Source organism: Sebastes umbrosus, chromosome 19 (assembly GCF_015220745.1).
Source record: "Sebastes umbrosus isolate fSebUmb1 chromosome 19, fSebUmb1.pri, whole genome shotgun sequence".
In the NCBI taxonomy this organism is placed as follows: domain Eukaryota; kingdom Metazoa; phylum Chordata; class Actinopteri; order Perciformes; family Sebastidae; genus Sebastes; species Sebastes umbrosus.
The window spans coordinates 19,213,031-19,228,341 of NC_051287.1; the positions used below are offsets into that span (position 1 = coordinate 19,213,031).

The 15,311-nt window shown below is 40.7% G+C and overlaps 2 protein-coding genes across 3 annotated transcripts in view; one reads left to right on the forward strand and one right to left on the reverse strand.

Annotated features, from left to right (window-relative positions):
• Nucleotides 1–4,444, reverse strand: part of mrrf (mitochondrial ribosome recycling factor) — a 51,318-nt gene extending 46,874 nt beyond the window's left edge. Inside the window, exon 1 of the mRNA XM_037751999.1 lies at nt 4,340–4,444. The gene's annotated coding sequence lies outside the window, so the exon portion shown is untranslated. The remainder of the gene's footprint in view (nt 1–4,339) is intronic.
• The window catches only part of rbm18 (RNA binding motif protein 18), a 19,723-nt gene extending 4,447 nt beyond the window's left edge, over nt 1–15,276 (forward strand). The window contains exons 3-6 of one of the 2 annotated variants that reach the window (XM_037752000.1): nt 5,738–5,864; nt 7,436–7,522; nt 11,411–11,511; nt 13,408–15,276. In XM_037752000.1, the coding sequence (XP_037607928.1) occupies nt 5,738–5,864; nt 7,436–7,522; nt 11,411–11,511; nt 13,408–13,591 (499 nt within the window). In that variant the 3' untranslated portion in view covers nt 13,592–15,276. The remainder of the gene's footprint in view (nt 1–5,737; nt 5,865–7,435; nt 7,523–11,410; nt 11,512–13,407) is intronic. The other variant, XM_037752001.1, reaches the window with a different exon arrangement.
• The last annotated feature ends 35 nt before the right edge of the window (nt 15,277–15,311 follow it).

Consider the following 15,311-nt stretch of genomic DNA (forward strand, 5'->3'; position numbering starts at 1 on the left):
ACCTGCTCTGCTAAGGAGCAGCCATCATTCTTCACTCACCTGCCCTGTTTACTCTCTCTGTGTCAACCTGGAGATGACTGTGTGTGTGTGTATGTGTGTGTGTGTGTGTGAGCATGTTTAAGTACACAGTTGATGTTTAGGTGGCAGCTGGTAGTGGTGCAGGCTTCAACACACTGAGGTGTCTGTGTACATGATTAGTGTCTCATTTATACAACATCACATGTACATGCAAACCTTCTATTGTTGCATTTGTGTGTGTGCAGTTGAATATGCAAAAAAACTCCAAATGTGAGTGTGGAGAGCAGCACCCCTTACATATATAGTGATGGAGCAAAGGTAGTTTTTTCGGGGGTGAGGGGGTGTGTTTGCTCGCCTGTGGGGGCTGCTGGAGAATGTATGGGCCGCAGCTCTGGTGGGCGTCTAGACAGGCGTTTCCTTCCCCTTTCCCTGCTCTGCTCTACCTCTCCTTAAATAGCCCACTACCTCACAGTATGGAGGGAAAACAAGAGAAATGCCCGTGGCCCCTGGTGCTGATTGGGAAGATTAATTAGCTCCTGGGTAGCATACGCAGTACTCCCTCTGTTTGTCCCCCCGGTAAGACAAACCAAAACTCAGTGCAGAGGAGGAACGCAGACGTGAAATGCAAGGTGTTGATTATGAATATATGAGGCCATGAATAGTTAATATGGCTTTGTTTATTCTGCAAGTGTGTTTTTTTGGTAATTAAAGACACCAAGTCATTTAATCTAGACTAGAATTTATAATGTGATATTTTATTTCTTTGAAGCTATTTTCTTTCTATTTTGAAGCAGAAATGGTTGATTTGAACATATAGCAGTATTAAATGGCAGGGTTTTTTTATTTAACTGCAAGGTTTTAGAGTGATAATATTCTCGTATTTGGCTTCATTTGCTGATCAAAGTATTTTGGAGACATGCAGGTCTGCTCTGGTTGGTCAGGGTGAAATATTACATTGATTAGGATGTGATGAGGTAAGAAGTCTGCACTTTCATCCTGTGTCAGAAAGACAAATTTTAGCGTGTGTAGTTGTGGTTATGACTGATCTCAGGTTTTCTAAGAAGGATAAAAGATTCCTGTTTGGCTCATAGCTTAGAAACCTGGACAAAAATGTAACCCAAGCTTGTGATTTTTGAAAAACAAACTGCACTTTTCTTCTTCTTTCATCTCTGTGTTGTAAACTCTCTTTTTCTCCTGTTTCTGTGGAGGTAGCAACTCTGTTACGAGAAAAACTATAATCCTCTTATTATCTACTGTCACTTTAAATGCTCAGTAAAGACGAAAGGGACCAGTAAATAGTCGCACTATTTTAACTCATCTACATTGAAACGATCTCCTCAGAGCTTAGATGAGCATCCATACATAATATTATCCAGTCAGATCTCCTTGCCCTGTGCACAGAGCAGAGACACACAGCAGGTGTAACTAAAGCTTTCAGCACATATTCATGTTTTTGTGCTTTTGGCTGCCCAGAGAGGGAATTTCTCATTAACGGTGATCCATCACCGTCTCCCTCTTTGTTCTCTCTCTGGTCCTCTTGTTACATTTCAAGTGGCGTACCTGGAAGTTGCCATGATGACTTATTAAAGAACTTATCATCTTACTCATGCTGCAGGCCTATTTTTATCTGCAGTTTCTTTATATGAAGAAACTGCAGATCGCTGCCTTGCCAGAAAGCCCAAACTCCCCCCCTCCCTCCTCCTCTCTTACCTTTCCCCCCTCTGACCTGCACTTTTCTGCATCGAACCTTTTGTCTTATCTTTTTCTGGACTGCACGTCCCTCCTGTTTCGCTTCCTTCCTCTTCTTTGCTTCCTAGCTCTTGTGTCTCTCCTACCTGGCTCCTCACCTCCTCTCTTCTTTTGGCTTCTCCTCCTCCTCCTCTTCCTCCACCTTTCACCTCACCGTCAACATCCCCTCTCTGAACTTTACTCTCCCAGTCTCCCCACCTTTTTCCCTCCCTCCCTTTTCCTCCCCCCCTCTCCTCCTCTTCCTCCGGTGGTTTTTACAGCCCCCACGAGGAGCGGTCCATTGTGGTTCAGCTTGCGAGCATCCAAAAATGTTCTTAGAGTGTTTCTCTCACATTTACACATATGCACAAACAAGGTGTATACATTTATATGAATATAGAGCAATATTAGAAGGTAATATTTAGACTTTTTGTATTTGACTTTTCTCATTTCCTGATCAATGTTTCAGAGGTTCAGAGGTGCATTAAGTTTAAAGGCAAACTATTTGAGTATAAAAGTGCAGAAAAGTGTTATAAATAATATGAAAAACCTTTATTTAATATTGACTTTTCATTGTAAATGAGCGTAGTACTGCTTGAGGAGCCACCTTCACATGGGAGGCTTGCAGGGTGTTGTCTGGGAAAAGCAGAAATTCTCTTTGGCCTAAAGCCCTCCAGGGAGTCATAGAAGACATTAGCTGAGACGCACTATTCACCCTCCGTATCCCACATCGAGTCCCATTCATACACACAAGTGCGTCTTGGCATATTAACGTCATATTTGTGGTGACACTCACACACACACAAACCACTCCAGGATTAAAAATAACAATCAGCTAAACAATAAAAGGCTGAAGCATTAGTTCCTCTTGAACAATTATACAAAATACCTGGGGTCACTGCGAGGCCTGGACGGTCACACAAGGTAACAAAACACAGGAAGGAGTTTGTTCATTTCTTTTGTTTTCTTTTGTGCATTTTCGGTTTTGTTTTTTTGCTGTTGCTTTTTGTGGTTTGTCAGGCATTTTTTTTATAGAAGACATGCTGGAGTCACAGGAGGAAAGGCACAGGTTTAAATGCTGAAAAATGTCTTCCCTTTTGGTATTGTACATGCTGGCTCACTGTCACACTGCCATGGCTTACTGGGACACTTGAATAGAACAGAGATGTTTAAGGGTGTGCTAATTTTAACTACTTTATTTACTAATGTAGGGCTGTCCCGAATAGCAATTTTTGGGCTTCAAAGCTTCGGTGAGAAATATTCAAAAGTACTTTTTCAGGTCAGCCCTATACTGTTTGGAAGTTTAATTCACAGCAATGCATCCCAAGATCATCATATGTTTGTAGCGTCGCTGTCTTGTGAGAACTGCGTAATTCTGAAAAACAACTCCAAAGTTGTTGTCTTTTTTATATTTTCTTTAGCTTAAGAGAAGGAGAATTTACTCAATCCAAATAGGCCCTTTACACAGCAGCTATTTTGACATGTCATAGCAGGGTAGACACAGCGTGTAATTGATAACATTAATTATGGTCCAGTATTTAGCATCACAGCCATTCCAGTGAGCCAGCATGCACAGTACTTGGGACCCGACCCACCTAAATGGAACAGGGCAATAATTAATGTTATTAATTACACCTGTGTTCACCCTGCAATGACATGTCAAATGGCTGCTGTGAAAAGGACCTATAGGAACACTTTTCACATTTAAAATCACCAAATTTGGAGATTGTGAAAAATTGTAATGTGAAAACTAACTATAGTTGTCAGACACATGTAATAAAAAAGTACAATATTTGCCTGTGAGAGATGTAGTGGATTAAAAGTATAATGTTGCATACGATGGAAACACTCAAGTACCTGAACTTTGTACTTAAGTACAAGCACAGTACTTATAGAGTAAATGTAGCTACCTATGGTGCCTTCGTGAAACTCGTGTTTACAACATGGGAAGTTGTGTCCACGATATGCGTGGCGTTCAAGTGGTTAAGAGTCATGAGCACACCACTGCTAACCAACGGCAATATTAACGTTGGTTAGCGTCTAGAAGCCACAGAGGTTAACAATTTAGCAAGCTAGCAAGTGGGTAACATAATGCAGGAATTGCAAAGTTACAATGACAGGAAAAAGATAAGGCCGTTGGGAATATCAACATTTTCCTCAGACAATTACAAAGAATTACAATATATTCACTTATCATGTACAGAAAAACTAACTTCCATGGCCTCCGCCATTTCTGACAACGTCAACAAACACGTCACAAGTCGTGAACTCGGAGCTTTCAGACATTTTCCACTTACGAGGTTGTGAATACCACAAAGGGTGGGGGCGGGGGGGGGGGGGGGGGGGCGGGGGGGGGGGGGGGGGTGTTCATATGGACTCTTCTGGTGAACGCAGTAAACGCGACTGCATTTGAAGGCACCACTAGTTACACTCCACCATTGGCCCTCGTTAATGTTATTAGTAACACCTGTGCTTTTTCTGCTTTGACAAATCAAAATGTCTGCAGTGAAAAATGCCTGTTACCACATGTGTCAAACTAATTATGAATTAATTTGGGAACATTCATAAAATGATAAATGAGAAAGTTGCTTACCAAACTCTGCAAAAGAACAACCAGGATATTGTAACTTTTTTTTTCCTGCAGTTGTTTTTAACTCTCATTACCTCCAGAACATGATGAGGTACTTCACAGGTGGTTCCAATGACTAATCAATCAGGAAGACACTGTGTGCTGCTAATGAACTGTTTCTGGTAGAACAGTTTGTGTTTGCCCAGTAGGGAGACACCAGACTTGCATAATATTAGACCTGAAGCAATTACTCGATTAGTTTGATTAATCAATCAATCAATACGCAGAAAATAAACCGGCAACAATTTTGATGACTGATTAATCTTTTCAGTTTTTTTTTTTTTTTAAGCAAAACTGCCAAACATTTATTGGTTCCAGCTTCTAAAATGTGAATATTTGCTGGCTTCCTACGACGCTAAATTGAATATCTTATGTGAATATTTGAATATCAGACAAAAACAATCAATTTGAATATGTCAACTTTGCTCTTGGGAAATAACGATGGGCATTTTTCACTATTTTCTGACAGGTTATCAGCCCAGTAAATAATAAATTATTCAAAAATAATCATTAGTTGCAGCCCCTACGGTTATTGGAAGAACATGCCTCAGACAATCACTTATTCCGCACATGCAAAAATAAGAATATTGCTCATATAAATCATATGATACAAGTTTTCACAAGTCATGAAATGGGAAAGCACCTGCTGCTCAGCATGCATTGGAAACATTCAATCAGCCCCCGGGTATTCACAGTAATACAGCAGTGAATATAGTCTACAGGTGGCCCTGAACTCGTTGCTCTTTTCGACACCGTCTGAAGAAATATTTTTTCCCATGGCTGCCAGCAGTCAGTTACACACGCAAACCTCGCTGCATAGCTCTTCAATGACAACATATCTATGTTCGCTCCCAGGTCCAGCGGTCCCAGGCAGCTCCGCACAGTGAGTGGATGTTGTTTGTGCGGCGCTCGGTGCTCAGGGGAGATTTGAGGCTTCCTCTTTTTTATTCCCTCATTGTCCCGCTACTGTATCCTCAGCATTGTCTCAATGAGAGATTTACTGTCACTGCGCCGTCACACCAGCTGGCCTGCTGCTAAAAAGGTGACAGGGAGAGAAAGCTGTCATTCTCATTAGCCTTGACAGATTCACAGACTGCAGGGGGGCAAATAACACAGTATGGAGCAGATCTATGTGGCTGGTTTATAGAATTAAACTACAGTTTACTGTGTAGTACATTTTGTTGACCATTGTGGAAATGTAAGATAAGAGGAGGTCTCATGTGGGACATTTTACTAAATAAAAGCTTGTTTTCTCTCTTTACAGAATAGATACTAATAAATACCGTTTTCCTCTTTCCTATAATCTGTCTTTCTTACCTTTTTTTTCGCACCTTTTCATTCACGTGACTCCTCTGTCGGCAGGTATCATCTTGTGAAGTTGTTGGAGAGGTTTGGCAATGTGAAACAGTTTGACTTCCTGTTTCACAAGTCTGGGCCTTTGGAGGGACAGCCGCGGGGCTACTGCTTTGTCAACTTCAACACCAGAGAGGTACGTGCAAGATTCATATTTTAGACAATTTTATAATTGATTTTAATTTATATTGTATGTCATTTTTGTAAACTGAAACTCAGATGTGTGAAATACTAAGTTTTCTAGTCATGTTAAGTGTTTGTCATAAAAACGACATGGTACATATGTCAATAATTTGTTGTTTGAAGAGAAAATCTGATTTTAATTGATGTAATTCTACTTCCACAGTCAATCATTGGCAGTAAAATTGATATTGCATCAGTGCAGATATTACATTTTTACACAACATATCAGTTAGGGCTGTCCCGAATACCATTTTTTGGGCTTCAAAGCTTCGGTGAGAAATATTCAAAGGTATTCGAAGTTTTGCTTCGCGGCACGGCATGTGCTTCGACATGCTCTTCTGTTTGTCTGTCTGTCTGTCTGTCTGTCTGTCTGTCTGTCTGTCTGTCTGTCTGTCTGTCTGTCTGTCTGTCTCTCTGTCTCTCTCCATCTCCCCCGTTTCAGTGCCCGGGACAGTGCTGCTGCCACACTACTGTACACACATGCACCTCTACACACAACAAACAGCGATATCCGTCTGAGAATAACTAATAATAATGAATATTGAATAATGAATAATGTTGTGGGATTATTCCTTATTTCATGGGCTATTTTGGGATTTATATATTATTATTACATTCAAATTAAAAGAAACAAAGCATTCGAATACTGATTTCGAGGTCGAAAACCATGGCAACGGTCGAAGCTTCGAAGCATTCGGGTCAGCCTTAATATCAGTCAATGGTGATAGTATGCCAGTATATTGGTGTGTCTACAAAAACTCAAAGCAAAAGGAGGAGTGTGACTTTGACCAGATTATGTCAAATTGCATATTTTTTATCAAACTTGTGCAGTAAAAGAAAAAGAAAAACTATTACAGTCAAATATATTTGATCCAAGGAATTTCCTTCATTATTGCTCCCCATACTCAAATAGCCTAAGAAAGCTTCATTAGACGTCTTCAAGCAGTCAGGACCTGATTATGTGTCTCACTGAAGTGGGCCGTATTTATTTTTTTTATAAAAAAGGACTTAAAAGGAGCCCGCTCAGCTTCACAGGTTTCGGCAGCAGGCAGTATTTGTTTTGGAGTGAGCCTGGGGATCGTGATAAGCATCTCGTTTAACAGCTAGTGTCTATCGGTGGAATATGAAGCCCTCCCAAAAGGATTATACAGAGGAAGTGTGTGTTTATCTTACACACTCACACACACGTAGACACTTGCGCACACAGACACACACACGGAAAAAGTACTTAATTAATATAATTTAGCATCAAAGCCACACACTCATTTGATTAGACAAAACTACATTTTCTCACACTGCCTCTCAAACACACACATGTGTCAGTTATGGTCTATCTGCAGGCAGAGTGGTACATCATCATCTATTATTGTTTCTGCCGTCTCTCTATTGTGATGACTAATTATTTAAAGACTGGTGCAATCATCAAGGCTGATTTTTAATCATAATTGTAAAAAAATCTATTCCTCTTCCTTTCTCCTCTTCCTCTTTTCCCCTCTCTGTGTGTGTATGTGTGACTGTCTGCAGGAAGCAGAGAGGGCGATCCAGTGTTTAAATGGGAAACTAGCTTTGTCCAAGAAGCTGGTCGTGCGCTGGGCGCACGCACAGGTGAGGGTAAGTGTCAAACCTGGTTCCCTTTTTATAAAACTGAAAATCTTATGCAGGATGTATATCTCAATGAGTTTATTATTATTATTATTTATGTATCACACTGTGATTGTGGCTGCAGTTTGACAAGACTAAATAGACATACATTCATACTAGCTTGTCAAGAAGGAGGCTAAATAACGCTTCAAATTTACGCACAATTTTTGCGAGGAAAAACTGCCATGGCCATTTTCAAAAAGGTCCCTTGACCTCTGACCTCAAGATATGTGAATGAAAATGGGTTCTCTGGGTACCCACAAGTCTCCCCTTTACAGACATGCCCACTTTATGATAATCACATGCAGTTTTGGGGCAAGTCAGTCAAGTCAGCACACTCACACACTGACAGCTGTTGTTGCCTGTTGGGCTGCAGTTTGCCATGTTATGATTTGAGCATATTTTTCTATGCTAAACGCAGTACCTGTGAGGGTTTATGGACAATATTTGTCATTGTTTTGGGTTGTTAGTTGACTTTCAATAATAAATATATACATACATTTGCATAAAGCAGGCATATTTGTCCACTCCCATGTCGATAAGAGTATTAAATACTTGAAAAATCTCCCTTTAAGGTTCGTTTTAAACAGATACAAAATGTGTGGTTATTTTGCGTGCGATTAATCGAGATCATAGATATTTTAATCGATTGAAAGCCCTAGTTGATTTATATTTCCATGTTATTACTGCAGTAGTTAGATTACGGCGAGCAGTGGGATCCCAACACAACCTATGCCTGTCTCTTAACAATAGCCCGCCTACTGGCAATGGGTGAAGGGATATCCTGTATAGAGACGAATCACGCCCTACACACACACACACACACACACACACACACAGAGGGAGAGGGAGGTCAAGGTCAACGCTGCCGCCTCTAAGACAACACGTAGTAGGATAAATCCACCGTTCCAACCAAAAATAGCTTTGGTTAGTCATACCTTTATGAACCTAAAATTTTAGCGGTTTATATCTCAAAATGAATACCAGTCTGTCTTTCTGTTACTCCAAATTTTAACTTCTTTACTCACAGTGTCTGTCAACACCTTCTGCATGCCCTTCTCTTACACTTTCCAGTTCATTTCGACTATGAATGTTTTCTCAAATTCAGTGACGTACTAACATAGTCGGGGTCTGGCGTTCACCATCATCTGGATTTGATACACTTTTATTGGCAAGTCATCGGCCAGAAGACGTTTTGCTGCATCACCGAGCTACAGCATCTCTATTTGAAGAAATTGGTTTCGTTCTGTCCCTACAAGTACGGGACATACTGGAAGTAGTGTTTGGCCTTCATGCATGAAACTTTAAGCACATAGCAGCCGATTAACAGCTCTGCACGGGAGCCGTGTTTTATAGCCGCTGAGCGACTGGTATATATTTCATTTTGGATTGGATATTTCGTTTTTTAGTACCCGACTAGCTCAGCCGGTTAGGGTGTGAAAGTCAGTGTTACAGTTGGGTGTTAGAGTTTTGGGTTCAGCCTTAATTTTAAAGCGTGCTTGGATTCAAGGCATGGTTAATATGATGTTGCAAACACATCAGCCAGGTATGAGCAAAGCTGCACCGCAGGAATGTGTTTCTGTCAAGCTGCTCGCGGGGGACCAACCTTTCTGGTCAGTGTCCCAGCTGACCAAGTTGAATTGCAAGATGCATAATTTCATCCCACGACATGCTTTAACAAGCTCATATCAACCCGAAATTATCCTCCAGTCTTTGATCGTTCTGCTTCGGGATGTAAAAACAGGATCTTACAGCGTAATCCTTACTACGCAAGTAGCAGATTTCCACCAATGGTGCCAGCTCAGGTCCAGTTAAATGTGATGTATTCTTCAGCGAGCCTGTCTTTCCAACCCAGAAGCGGCGTGCCGGGATAAGTGAGTCAGAGACAGCCTGCGTTGGAAGTCGTTGTCTCATTTCCAAGATTACATCTTGACTTTGTTACGTAGCTTTGAAAGAGAGGAAATACACGTTGAAGAACGTTTATTGAAGTGTTTCCCCTAAACTCTTCACAAACATCCATGGCTTCCCAAATCTACGTTTTTCAACGGTTAAAGAATTTTGTCCTAATTCATTACTGTATTATTCTGTATTTAGCACAGTTGAGCCAAGGTGTGTGTTATGCATGTTATATTCTTGGTACGTGAAACTCTCACTGTCACTAACCCTAATCCTCTAAACCTTCCTGTGACTGTATCCATAATAGGGATGGGGGAAAAATCGATACACTATAGTATCGCGATATTTTGCGTGGCAATAATATTGTAACGATACACGGACGTCAAGTGTTGATCTTTTATTATATAAACAATTTCAGAGGTTGTAGCGGGCTCAGTCTTAAAGCTAGAGTGAAGATACTGGTATCATATGAAACTAGAAAACCTATTAAAAAGGAATCGATTGTTACCAACCGTGTCATGTTAACTTGTCAGGAAGAACAATAAAAAACGCTCCAAAGTTACGATAAATAAAAAACTGGCATAGCCGTTTTTAAAGGGGGCCCTTGACCTCTGACCTCAAGATATGGGAATGAAAACTCTGAGATGAACAGAGTGAAAACTGTATCTTATTAGATAAAACAGATGTTGACAAACTGCATAATTTGCAGTTGAAAAAAGGTAATAAATCGCAATATATATCTTATCGCAAATGTTTAAAATCGCAACGAGATCGTATTGTGATAATATTGTATCGTGGGGCCTCTGGTGATTCCCACCCCTACTAAATAATGAACTATAAAAACAGTTGAACAGTTATTTTAATCCTTGATGAAGCTCTAATGCTTAAGCAGATGTGTGCCTATTATAGTGAATGCTATAAAAATCAAAAGTGCAATTATTGGAGCAACAAGAAACATTTTAACTTAACTTTCCCTTAGCTAAAGCTTTGGCTTGTGTGCAGAGTCACTACGGCCTGATTGGCTCTATGTACTGTAGATCTATATGCATTCCAGCTACATGCCTTTAGGAATAGGTGGAAGGGAAGGGTCCTGGCTGGTGGAATGGTCATTGTTTTAGACCTATTCTTGGCTATACACGTTATTTATTTCTTGAGACAGTACAGTGTGTAAGAACATGTGTGTGTTATTGTGCGTTTATATAACTTAACTTGATTCTGTGCCACTTACATCAACTGATTTCTAAGCTTCACATTCCTGCGAATGGCTGCTGCTGCACCAAGCGCCAGGGGTTTCCTCACGCCCATCATGTGACTGTTGTTTCGTTTTTTTGTCCCCCTTTCTTTCTTCGCAGGTTTCAAGAGTTCTGTGTTGGCTGGTGGAGATGTTTGGAAGGTGGTTTTTGAAAGGAATGAGTGCACAGATTTTTTTTTTTTTTTTTGCTCTTCAGCTGCTCCCCCTTTATCCTCCCTCGTGCCTTAGGGTGTGATCATGAGCTGAACAAGCAGTCCTGCTTGGTTACTGTCTGTTTGAGCAGACACAAACAAAATCAATACTTCAGTTTAATAATGTTGATCCTTGTGGGAGGAAGCTGGAGTTGGCTCTCCAGAGAGCGGCTGTCAGTGTTTATTTGGAGGTCTGACGGTTTGTAAATGTCTGGTTCACACACAGGATGTTTTTCTGTCTTCTCTTGCTCTACTTGTTATGTGGTCCTGTTCCAACTGGGCACTTAAATGTGTCTAAATGCAGGTGCGATTGTAGCCCATGTCTAGATAAACACACACTGCACTAAGCACATTTTTTAGTGAGTTTAGCTGCGACTATCCATGTGTCTCTGTGCCTTCTCTTGCTTCTAGCTGTTATTTTACCCCCTTTTTGTCTCTCTCCATCTGTCCGTCCATTCACCATGTTTCCATCACTGTTTGTGTGGGTCGTTTTGTTTTGGCCACATGTATCATCTACAGAGGTTTGAAGGTTTCCGTAACGACAAGACGATGCCTCCGAGCCTGGAGCCGTCGTGCAGCGGGGCGTCAGACGACGGAGCCTTAACCGCCAACCACCTCAGGTTGGTACCAAACACACAAAGCAGCACCATCGGCCATCTCAGAGGATGTCCACACTAATCCTGCTAAATCAAAATCGGACCCGCTGTTTTGTCCTACTGCCCACACTAAGCCATCAAAAACTAAGCTCCTTGAAAGCGGCGCCCCTGAGTGGATAAATCTGAAAACACTGATCTCCCATTTTTAGTGTGGACAAGGAAAACTGTGGAAAACAATGATGTAAGCCTGCTCAGACAAAGTGGAGGCAGTAATGTGAAGAAGCCAACTTATTGCCAATCACTGTTCGCTTCGGTTAACGGCAGCTTTTACCACTGTCACTATTGATGTTTTTCCGTTGTCTGACAACAGAAGCAGAATATATGTTAAAGGAGACCTATTATGCTTTTGTGCTTTTTACTTTCCTTTAGTGTGTTATATATAGTTTTTTGTGCATGTAAAAGGTCTGCAAAGTTACAAAGTCGATGTCAAAGGGAGTTACTCACCCCCACAGAAACACTGCTCTTGAATTGCCTGAAACGCCTTGCTTTAAGTCCTGCCTTTTCTTCTGTAACATGGTGATGTCACCAAGTAACACATTTGCAAAATACCAGCCTAGCGGCTAGTTTGGCACGCCCTCAAACAAAGCTAGTTAGAGCTGAGCTGGAGCGGAGTCTGAAAGGTGTGGGCGGGAGCTCAAACAGAGCATTTCAGACAGAGGGTGAAAAGAGGTGCTGCAGCACAGCCGGTAGGAGAAAAATAAAGCTTTTTTTGAGCATTAAAGCATGTAAACATGATCTAGTAGAAACCCAAAATACAAGTATGCACCTTAAAATGTGCATAACAGGTCCTCTCTAATGAACTACTTTCAGTCATGCTATACTGAAACATTATATAGGTGAGCAGGAGGCGACAACAGAGGTTTAACTAACTAGTCTGTGTCAGTCCCACTCCTTGATATTCAATGTTATTGAATGCAATCCGAAAAAGGAGGAAGAAGAAGAGATTTACCCATTTTCCTTTTTGTTTTGGTGTTTCAGCGCGGATGAAGGTCTTCAAAAAGATAACGTGAAAATGCGTGGATTTATGTCGTCACACAAAAAATGACATTTTCAGATTCAGCCTGCTCAGTGTGGACGAAGTTTCTGATTGTTTACCCCTAACAAATCTGGTCCTGTAATGATTATAGGAGAGCGTGTGGGGTTGTTGTTTTCACCACAAAACAGCAGTTCAAGTTCATCCGAGTACAACTGGACTAACACTTTCAAAAAGTCGAAGGCCTGTTAGAGCAACTTCTAACATGTTCCATTATTGTGGCTTCACTTGCAGCCTACATTCACACATATACACAGACACTGTAAGTACGCCAGTCAAATGGAGCACTTAAGTCGGTTAAAGGCCCCTTGTGTTTCGCAGTATCAACTCTTACCGAGACAATCCAGTATGTGTAGCAAGTTATCAGCTATCAGGAAAGTCTTCAGTTCTGGTGTAAACTCTCTCCACACAGCACAAGAGAGGAAATATAAACACTCTTTTCCCCCCTTTTTCCCCACGATACCCCCTCTAGACATTCTCTCTCCTGCTTCTTAGATACCTCTTACAGTCACTCATCTTCTCACCTGCACTGTCATTTTTCTCACTTTGCTCCTTCAAACTCTGTTTCACCATTTAAATACAAATTTTCCTCTACTTTTACATGCAGCACAAACTGGTAATCTCTTGCTTGTGCTCCCTTTTTTTTCCTCCCCACCGCATCTGTCCCTCCCACTACTAAGAGTGCTAATACCTCCTCTTCTTTTCCCCCCCTCCAGCCAAGAGCCGAGATCTGTCCATCACTCAGTTCAGCACCAGCACTGGTATTTCCCCCTCAGCCTCGCGACGCTAACATCTTCCCTCTCTCTCTCTCTCTCTCTCTCCTCCAGTACGAGTGCTAAGATCCGCGCCATCGAGGCCAAGCTCCAGATGATGGACGAGAATCCAGATGATGACTACTCGGGCCCGTCAGCCTACGTTTACAACAAACCGCCAGAGAGGAAACGCTGGGAGCCCTACTCTAAATCACACCACAATAACCAGAGCAGGCCCTTCCGCAAGTTTAGGAGATGACCCATCCCCTTCCCCACTCATTCTGGAGCCTCCCCTACACACCTCACCCTCCACCGACACACAAACAGACTCTACGCTAGATACTATAAAGACTATACACACCCTATATGGGGAGAAAAAGGTTTTGAATACTTTGAGAAGCCGGACTCTTTGGGAGTAATCACAGCAATCTTGGACAAAAGTGGTTTTTATTTTGGTTTATGAGTTCTTACTTGGTCTTAACATATGTCCCCTACCTGACTGCTGTGCAGGTTGGATCCCTTATCAATCTCACTTTTGCAGAGATTTAATGCAGGTGAATCATACAGCTGTGAGTCACACACGAGGGAAAGAGAAATGTTATTATTATTAAAAAATCTAAATGGCGATTCTCTTATTGTTTTTCACGTGTTTTTTAATTTCAGATGGTATTATTTAAAAGGTGAAATATTTGTCTTTATTCAAGACTTCAGTGAAGAGGAAGAAATGCAAAGAAACAGGTTTGTATTAATGGAGTTCAAATGATAAAGCCACTCAGCGACAATTACTGTACATTGCAGTATTTTTGTGTGACGTTGCTCTTTTCCTAATAGTTTTTTTTCCCCCTGGATCCAATTTTTTTATACGACTGCACTCAAACTCTTTTTACTGACTCTTTTTTGTGTTGAGTTTTGGTATTTCCCTAACCACAGTCTCTTTATTTTACCAATTAAAGGCTATTAAATATCACATCTGCAGCGTGTTGTTCAATGCCCTTTGGTAGATATTCTACATTAAACGTATTACTTAAAATGCAGGATTCAGTTTTATGATTTGTCAGTCGACAACATTTCAACACTCTAAATCACGCTGATATAATGGTATTGTTTTGTAAGAAATCTAAAGCATCTGCCTCTCATTAATGGGAGACTTTAGAGGACTCCCAATTAAACCCATTAATCCACCATGGTTTAAGAAAAAATGCAGTCCTGAATTATCACAGAATTTTTTTAAATCAGGGAGATTAGCACAAGACAGATGTCCCAATGTTTTCTATAATAACTGATAATCCTGTTTATTATAGCATACATTATGTTTTTTTGTCCCAGTATTCTTTTCGTCTCCCTGTTTCGATTAATTCGTCTGCAGTCTACCAAAAGTTTCTGTAAATCATTTAAATATTTGCTGGCCCTTTGGGGTTTAATGTGGAAACATTTTCAAATGTAATGTTTATTGATTTCTGTGTTCACTATACTTTTGATGTGGTCTGAGTTGTGTTTTCCTGCAGGTGTGACGTGCAGTGTGAGGCTATAAAAAACGTCTTTAAGGCACAAAAAAGACATCATATGTTGGTGAAATTGTAATCTGAATTTGTTTGCGTGGAGAATGAATTTGCCAACCAAAGGTCCTTTTTGCAGAAGCAATGTTTTTTAAGAGTTTACCAAGAATATTTAAGTCCCATATTAAGGCTGGATGACGTTGCGGAATGGATGGAGATGGGCAGACTAATTGTACAAGATGAGAAAAAGCACAATTTGGTGCGAACAGAGCAAATCAAATCCTACCTCTTGACATCAGTCAGCCCTTTTTTTTTTTCTTTAAATGTCTTTGTTGCAAAATCACCCGATTGCAGATTATTTCTGATGGCCATTAGAATCAATTAATGTTTTCTTTGCAATGTGTGTAATTTATCTGTTTTCAATAAAAGGCCTATTCGTTAAAATATATTTCCCAATTGGTTGTAAATATTTCAAATTCGTTT